This window comes from Pleurodeles waltl, chromosome 6 (assembly GCF_031143425.1).
Source record: "Pleurodeles waltl isolate 20211129_DDA chromosome 6, aPleWal1.hap1.20221129, whole genome shotgun sequence".
Classification (NCBI taxonomy): domain Eukaryota; kingdom Metazoa; phylum Chordata; class Amphibia; order Caudata; family Salamandridae; genus Pleurodeles; species Pleurodeles waltl.
This window is the reverse complement of record NC_090445.1, coordinates 312,130,104-312,139,023: the sequence shown is the minus strand read 5'-3', so window position 1 is coordinate 312,139,023 and position 8,920 is coordinate 312,130,104. Positions and strand designations below refer to the sequence as shown.

The 8,920-nt window shown below is 43.0% G+C and overlaps 1 protein-coding gene across 1 annotated transcript in view; it reads left to right on the top strand.

Moving 5' to 3' along the window:
* Positions 1 to 2,636: 2,636 nt before the first annotated feature.
* Positions 2,637 to 8,920, top strand: part of PABPN1 (poly(A) binding protein nuclear 1) — a 28,073-nt gene continuing 21,789 nt past the window's right edge. The window contains exon 1 of the mRNA XM_069238112.1: positions 2,637 to 2,934. Coding sequence (XP_069094213.1) covers positions 2,698 to 2,934 — 237 coding nt within the window. The 5' untranslated portion in view covers positions 2,637 to 2,697. The remainder of the gene's footprint in view (positions 2,935 to 8,920) is intronic.

Below are 8,920 nucleotides of genomic sequence, written 5' to 3'. Positions count from 1 at the left end.
CAAGGAAGGCCGAGGGCATTCCGACCTGAGGGTGTTGCGCACGTCCTTTTCAAAACTCTTGCGTAGACTATCTTGCACGTAAAGGCCTACCTCTTCTGAGGGAACCCAGTCAGTGGAACGTGGGTGTATAATATTTTCAGGGGAAAACAAGAGATTTTTACCAGTCGGAGCATTTGCGTCCGCTGTGGAATGTTGTGTTTTTCGCAGTTTCTTACACGGAAGGGTATCCGCTTGCGAGTCCTCAGACTCTGATTTGGATGAAGAGGATTCATGAAAGCCTGCCTGGGTCGAGGGAAAAGATGCCTCTTGGGGTGAGGGAGCCCTGTATTCGTGATCACGCAGCACCAAGGCTGCCATTCGCGCCAGTATTTCTTCAGAGGAAGAACCTCCGGCGCGTTGGAGAGAGGGGCCTGAAATCCCTTTAGGATCCCCAGAATGCGACCGAGGCTGCTGGCTGCTTTCGCTAGAAATTTTCTGCGCCCAAAATTAGTCAAGGGCTTTGTAAAAGGTTTCAAGGCTTGAATCAGTGCCCAGTTCACGGAGTCTTGCACATGGTAGCCCAGTGCCTCCACAAGACGTTCCTCCGTTTGTTGTTCAACAGGAATTTCCTGCAGTTCTTGGAACTGTTCATCTCCATTGGCATAGTACGCCATAGTAAGATTGATAGATTTGGAGGAATTGGCAGGGGGGGGAAACACCCTGAAGCAGGTGAGGTGCTTGAGAGATTTACAGCTCAAAGCTGATATGCCGTCAAAATTCGAATGTGGAGGGAGCAACCTGCTTAAATATGAATTTATTTTATATATTTTTTCCCCCTGGGCAGTGCCCTGAACGTATTATTACAGCCCCGTCGGGTGAAATGCAGCCGTATTGTGTCTTCTGTCCTCGGCTCTGAACGCGCGCGTTAAGCTGATCGGAATCTCCGATGCAGCTCAACGCGCGTGCGCGAGCAAAGACCGAGAAAGAGGACTACATCCTCTTCAATACGAGCGACCGCTCGTATGACGACTTGCTCCCGCTCCACGCCGGTCTAAAAGAGGATGAAATCCCTAGAAAAGAAGACCGCAATAACCCGGCAAACAATCGGGAGTAAATCGCGGCCGTTTAATACTGTGCGCCTCGCTCAAAATTAAATACAGCAAAATACTTTAGCACAAGCGCCGCATCACTTAACTGACTGCTGGAGCAGCAAAGAAAGAGGAAGGACTGTAACTTCCAGGCTATTTATGGACAGTGTAGAGCCATGATTGGTGGACTGGGGCTCATGGGAAATGTAGTTTAAATTGTTTATACTTTCATTGGCTGCTGTGTTTGTCAGTAAAGTGAAGAGAAAGCATAATCCGAAGCCTCCGTTCCTGACATATGGCCAGATGTAGCAAGTTCCGAATTTGCGATTCGGAAATTGCGATTTGCTGCTACTCGCAGTTTCCGAATCGCAAATTTGGATGCAGAACGGTGTCTCAGACACCGTCTGCGAATCGCTATGGGGTCGCAAAGACCCACCTCATTAATATTAATGAGGTGGGTCGCATTTTGCGATCCCATAGCGAGTCCCTGCACTCACAGGGATGGTGGCCTGCTGAAGACAGCAGACCTCCATGTCTATGACTGCTTTTTAAATAAAGCAGGTTTTTTTTGGTATTGCAGCCCTTTTTCCTTAAAGGAAAACGAGTTGCAATGCAAAAAAAATAACGAAACCATTTGGTTTCGTTTTTTCAGAGCAGGCATTGGACCACTGCCTGCTCTGAAAAAACATTTTTGGCAACATTCACAAAGGGGAAGGGGTCCAATGGGGACCCCTTCCCTTTTGCGAATGGGTTACCACCAGTGTGACACTGGTGGTAACTGCGAATTGCTTTGCGACCGCGTTCACGGTCACAAAGCAATTTAGCATTGCGATGCAAGTCGCAAATAGGAAGGGGACACCCCTCGCAAAATGTGAATGAGCATCGCGATGAGCATTTTGCATGGCGCAAACTGCGATTTTCGCAGTTTGCACCATGCAAAATGCTTCCTACATCTGGCCCATAAATCAAACCTTCTTGTCCCAAAACTATATATTATTTTACTCAATCCCCTTCTCACCCACTGCCATTTCTTGACCACAATTAGTCATGTGTTTCCGGGGTAAAAATCCAGCAGAAGAGAGCTAAATTAAAACAATGTTTCATTTAAAATCAGCGAGTCTCGTGTCTGATGTTGTAATAATAGCATTAAAGACCCTTTGTGGAAAATATATTATTAAAGTATAACCGCGAGGTACCCTAATATCAATAAAATATAAAAAGAAGAAAAAAAGGGCTTTATTCGCCCCAAGTAAAAGAAGGTGGGTCTTAGCAATCAATAGGTTAACTTTCGTCAGGTCGCACACTAAGCCCGTCACAATAACCAGCCTTTTTACTGGTGTTGTTTTTATGCGCCTCTTTGTCCATTCACTGAGACTAGTGCTGGTTTAATTCTATTAGGCTTTGTCACATCGCGTCCCATTGGATACTCCTCCCTCATACTCACGTTTTATCCGTTACTTGAGAGGCCTTCTCTTGCGCTGGATTAGTACTTGACGTCATCTCAAATTTATTGGTTGCTTGTTTCAAGTCGCGTTTCATTGGTTGATCGTCAGTCGTTGACGCGGTGTCATTGGCTGTGCCCGACATACTGCCTTTCTCCCTCCTGGTTCCTTGGTGTGCGTTAGGGTGAATGATGGCGGCGGGTTCGGAATTCGGAAACGGGCTGCACGGGTCTGGGTCGGCCGACGAGTCGCTGTTGCTGGAGGAGGGTTCAGAACACATGGAGGACGATGAGCATCGGGGGGTGCATCGGAGGGGTGGCCGAAGTGTCCCCGCACCCAACACCCCTGGCCTTGAAGAGTTGGAGGAAGAGGAACTGGAGGAAGAGGAGCCGGGAGAGCTGGGTGGGCCGACAATCGAGGACCCGGTGAGGCCTGGGAGAGTAGGAGGGGGCTAGGAATATCGAGAATTCCATGAGGAATTGCATCTTAAAAGGGGGCACGCTTTAGAAATGGAAAGGGTATTGCGAACTCTTACCATCCATTTCTTGTTGCAGAGTTTACCTTTCTGTCCAGCGTTGCACCACCGCCGGCATGTTATACCTTTGGCGCATTTGATAACTAAAATACAATCTATCAGAATATACATTCCACTAAAATACAACCTTTCAGAATATACATTCCATCGACACATTTGTTTCAAATAAGTGCTGTATGTTCAGTGTACGAAGGGGATCGGGTAAGGCTCTAAACATGTTTAGTCCATTTTAAGGGTTGGAGTATGGTCCTAAGCGTACTTAATCCATTCTAACATATGCCCCAAACGTACTTTATCTATCCTATAATATATCCCATTTGCCGTGTGACATTACTCACTTTTTTTTTGGGGGGGGGGGGGGGGGGGGGGTTAAAAACAATGGGAAGATAAAGCGGAAGTAAATAACATTCAATCCTGAGCCCCTTTAGTCCTATAGGCTTTGGTCACGCGTGCCGTTTTAATGCTTAGAAGAAGGCCTATAAATGACGAACAGCCTGACAACAGTCTACTAATTAATTTCAGAGCAAAACATGCTCTAAATTCCTCGTTTTTGGTTAATTTTCCTTTCGAGCTCCCAGTTCTACTTTGATTTATCCCGTTAAAAAAAAGTGCGTACTCCGAGTATGTCTAGATTGCCTAACTAGAACGAATCTGGCTCCATACCCGTTCTCTCTCACACGCATTGTCTCACTGCAGGTAGGTCTGGGTATTTTTATAAAGCATTTTATGGCATTCCTGTAAAAATGTGTAGACGTTACTTGGCCACGTGATGTAATAAACGCGCAGCCTGTTATTTATTAATTACCGTGTAAAGTCAGTGGATGAAATTGATTTTTCGTTTTAAATATTTTTATGTATATATTGTCTGATAGACAACGGTCCATACAAAGATGTTAATGGCCCCTTCTTTCAAAACAGAACTTGAAAAGCAAACGAAAGTTGGCTGAAGGTGGGATTAGTAACCGTGATCAATTGAGATTCATACAGTAACCATACAATTTGGCTTAATCCTCTGGGTACGGCTGAGTCAACCAGCGTCCATACATACCCATATTTTACCCCTTTTATGAAGTCCTACGCCGCCCAGGGAGCTGGGAAAACTTACATCTTTCGTCCTTTTGAATTGCATCCAGTTTTGCTAGATACCAACGTGATGCCCGGCAGCTCATTTTCAGTCGTTTTGCTCAGATCCTAAAATATTAATGTTCTAAACCATTATAGACGTGTTAAGTCTTTTCAGAATTCATAGATACTTTATTTTTTTATTTTTTTAATTGGCAAAATCCTGGTTCACGCGTACTGCAGACACTTACACACTCCAGCGTGTCCCTTCCCAGTCTAACCGCCCCTTCCAATGCTTAACCCATTACATAGCTCACATTCCAGTTCTAACGAACTTCACTACACATCTTCCCTCTTTTTAATAAAAAATATTATTCAATAATTTCCAAATATAGTGAATGAATGCACTTACAATATCTCCTAAATATATTTGTAATAGAGATCACTTAAACTCCACTGAATTTTAACATTCATAACATTAATGCTTTGCAGAATGTGTGTGTGTGTGTGTGTGTGTGTGTATATATATATATAAAATCACAAATATATAATCATTTAATTTAGTTGTTTTTTTTCAACGTTCTACCGAACATTCCTGTTCTTTCATAGGTACCATTATTCTTTGACATGTTCTGAGTTGACTGCCCCCTGTTTTGTTCAGAATCTTTCCAGATTTTGCTGCTGTTCAGCCCATCGTTTGGTGATCTGAGCATCTCCTCTGCGAGTGGAAAATACCTCCTCACCTGTCAACCAATAAATTGCTTCTTTTTTCCTCACCACTTCGAACCTTCTATGTTACATACGGAACTAAGTTGTCGAATGGGGCTACAAATTACGTTCCAACAGAATCTTACCATAATTTTTGTCAATGTTTATGCTCGTTCGGTTTCGCGAGGGGTTGAGTCCCAAGTTTTAAAACAGCTTCTTTATTTTTTTAATTTTTTTTTTTTTTTTAGACACATTACAATCAACCTCCCACCTAATAATAGCCGGGGATGTAAATTGCACCTTTGAACCCTTTGTGATACTAACCGGTCTCACAGAGGATGAAGATCAAACATGGGGGATTGCACAGCTAACTAGTGATAATAACTGTGTTAATTCTCATGTAGCTATCCAATTGGCATCTCTTTGTTTGAAACATGGTCTCAGGGCATGTAATGGTCGCATGCTCTCTGACCTGGATACTGCACCCACCTTCAAACGTGGTTCAATTACAAGCGTAATAGATTATTTTCTAGTAGATGTGAGACTGTGGCCTTTTCTGAATGATATGAAGGTGGATGCTAGAACCGAAAGCGACCATTATCCTTTGCTACTTTCTATGTCAGGTGATGTCTTTGGTAGGACCTTGAACAAACTAACTACCTTGGTTCCAATTCCTACCATGAATATCACATCTACGAAGGTCAGGTGGCCAAAGGTGCAATCAAACCCTTATCTGCTACGTGAGATTTATCAGGCTTTCATAGACAGTTTTGCTCCATACAATGACTATGATTCCAACGACAACCCCTTCTTATCCATACATGAAAATATGATCATAAGATTACAACGTATATTTTATAGGAAGGTTGGGGCAAGACACCAAGGAGCTACTCATAGCTCATGGTTTGGCGAGTCCTGCCACACGGCCAAAAAAGGAGTAAAAAGTGCCCTCATGGAAGGAACCCATGGGGAAATACTATTAGCCAGACGTATTTACAAAGAATCCATAACCCGAGCAAAAAAAACCTGGGAAGACACAACCTGGCAGGAATTGTTGGACGCTACCCAATCCAACAATAATAAATAGTTTTGGGAGTTGTTAGGTAAGCGAGAGAAAGAGGGCAGGATTGGTGTGAGAAGCCATATACAGCCAGAAAAATGGGTCGAGCATTTTTCGGGCTTATATAAAAAAAATTGAGACACCCAAAATTTTAGTTATAGGGGAAGCAGGCCAAGACTTTATCTCTACTTTTGATGAGCATCATGGACCAGCTCCCCTTGTAGGGGGCTCACAGGATTCTAAGAGCCACATCTGCTTTACTATTAAAGAAACAGCCAATGCTATTAGTTCTTTAAAACTTGGGAAAGGTCCAGACAAAATTCCGGGTATCTTTATTCGTCAGAACCAATAGTCTGGACTTGGTACATTAATACACTCTCCAATAAAATTGCGGAAGGGGGGCAGATTCCCATGACATGGAAGGGTGCAGAAATTATCCCCATTCATAAAAAGGGTAACGTAAACCTCCCGACAAATTATAGACCAATCAGTTTAATTGATAACATCCCAAAAAATATTTGCCAAACAACTCCTAGGTAGATTAACCCATTGGGCCAAAGATCAGAACATTCCCCCCCCCCCCCCCCCCCCAAGCTGGATTTCGCCCAATGACCAGTACAGTAGACCAGGTCTTTAGACTGACCATTCTGTACTGGAAATATACAGCCCTGGCCAAACAACCATTATATATCGCTTTTATTGATCTGAGATCAGCATTTGATCTAGTCCCGAGGGGAAACATTGTGGGAGGTGCTACAAAAAATAGGGACTCCAGCCAATTTAATCCAACTTTTGAAGTGGTTGCATGAGGGCACATATGCGCAGGTGAGATGGGGGAATCTAGGCGAACTAACAGACAAAATCCCCATAAATAGGGGTGTACGCCAGGGTTGTGTGTTGGCACCATTTTTATTCTCTATTTTTATCAATGAGGTTGTACAGGTTTTAATGACGTGCCACAATGATTCCCCCACCCTATGCGCCCAAAAAATTCCAATCCTTCTTTTTGCTGACGACTCTTCTTATTTCTAAATCTCCTATGGGCCTTCAAACTCTTATTAATAGATTCAACTCCTTTTGTCGAGATTACGGCCTAGAGCTGAATCATAAAAAGACCAAGTTAATGGCGTTCCGCTCAGGAGCACGGAAGAAATGTACTGTCCATTTAGAAGGGAACCTCCTGGATAAGGTTTCTTCCATTGATTATTTGGGTGTAAGGCTTTCTGATAATCTGAACTGGGCAGAACAGATCAATAAAAGTGTGGGTCGCCTGCAGCATGGTGCAGCACCAATCCTGCGTTTCTATAGGAGTACGACAGCAAAAACTGTCTCCCCGGCAATTAAGATCTACATTGCCAGAGCACAGGGTGCCGCCGCGTATAGAGCAGAGGTCTGGGGTTTTTCTGACTGCAACAAGCTCACTACCAGTGAGAACGGGTTCGCAAGGTCTCTCTGTGCCTGTCTTCCTAGTATTCCATTGATACCACTGTTCTTAGACCTGGGCCTGAGACGCATAGCCGATCTAATTATTTTAAGACCTTTATTATACTGGATACGACTATGGACTAATCCTGAATTAGACGTCTACAAGACCTCACTCCATGAGCTGCTAATGTGCTCCAACTCAACCTCTATTCCTTGGGTTAAACATGTATCCAGTTGGTTCAACAAACGTGGCCTTAGCCACTTTTGGGAGGAACCCCTTAAACTAGAAAAGGCTCACTCCACTGTGCTGAAACGTACATATTGGTCTTATGTATGTAACAATTATATTACCTATATAACTTATGGCACCTTAACAAACCGTTTCACAGATTTTAAGTGGTACCCACAATTTGAACCATACTTAGACAATATTCCTGACATTCTCGGTAAAAGCTTATATGCCAGATTCCGTTTCGGGTCATTGCCGTTGAAGTCATTGATGTGTAGATGGGGTACAAAAACAGATACAAGTACATGCCCAGTTTGCGGTGCAAAATCGGAAACGGTTGAACATTTTATGTTTTTTTGCCCTGCTTACTCCCTTCCCAGGTCTAAGTGGATTCGTCACATTTGCCGCAAAATGGGGATAAGAGACTGTGCCTCTGCTTTGAGGATTCTAAAAAGCCACCATTCTACGGTTTTGATAACTGCTGTTAGTAAATATTTATTAGTAGCATGGCGAATACGTAATTCCACTGTAAGGACGTAAGGACTTAATTCAGAGCCCCGCTTTTCACTCTTTTAGTCTTATAAGAACTGCGGGGGGGGGTTTAAAATTGTATGTGTACTGAGATTTTAAATGGACTATACTTTTAGGAATCCATGTTTTAAAATGTTATCTTTGTATTATTATTACTATATTGGTTTTATCTTTATTTTTACTATTATTGTATATTCGCTTTGATCGATTGATTGAATAAAGCATGTGTAAATGGAAGGTGTCGAACTTTCCTGTTGCTTAGTAAAGCTGCATTACAAAATACTACTTTGATCCTTTAGGGTTTGGAAAATCTGTTCTGCCCACTTCTTAGGACTCCAGTTTTTTTTTCACTCTTATTGTATCTCCCACATGCAAACTTGTTGCTTTGCATCCATGTTTGGCATCATAATATTGTTTTGTAAATAGATTTTTCTTTATTGATCCTGCATTTTATAACCTCTGGATGCCATGCTACCCTTTTAGTTTTGGCATCCAACCAACTTTGTCTTTTCAAAATGCTGTTCTACCCCTCATCAGTTCTAAAGGACTACTTCCTGTAGTAGCATATGGTGCCATCTTAAATGCCAGTGTTGGACTTTTTTGCTTATGTAGGGTCATCCCCAATCTTTTTGCCTCCTGACTCCTATTTTTTAGGTTTGAGCCTGCGTCGCATGCATATCGCTAGCGAGACGCTTTAGGTATTAGAAAAGGGCTTGGAGCCCCGTTGACGTCATGAGTGTCTTTCATTGGCAAGTTGGCTTGCCTGTTAGAATCCGCTTCTTTTGCTTAGTGGAAGGCATGCATAAGTCATGCCTTTTCCGGTGGTTAGCCCTCCTCGAGTGCGGTGAGCCAAGTACAGAA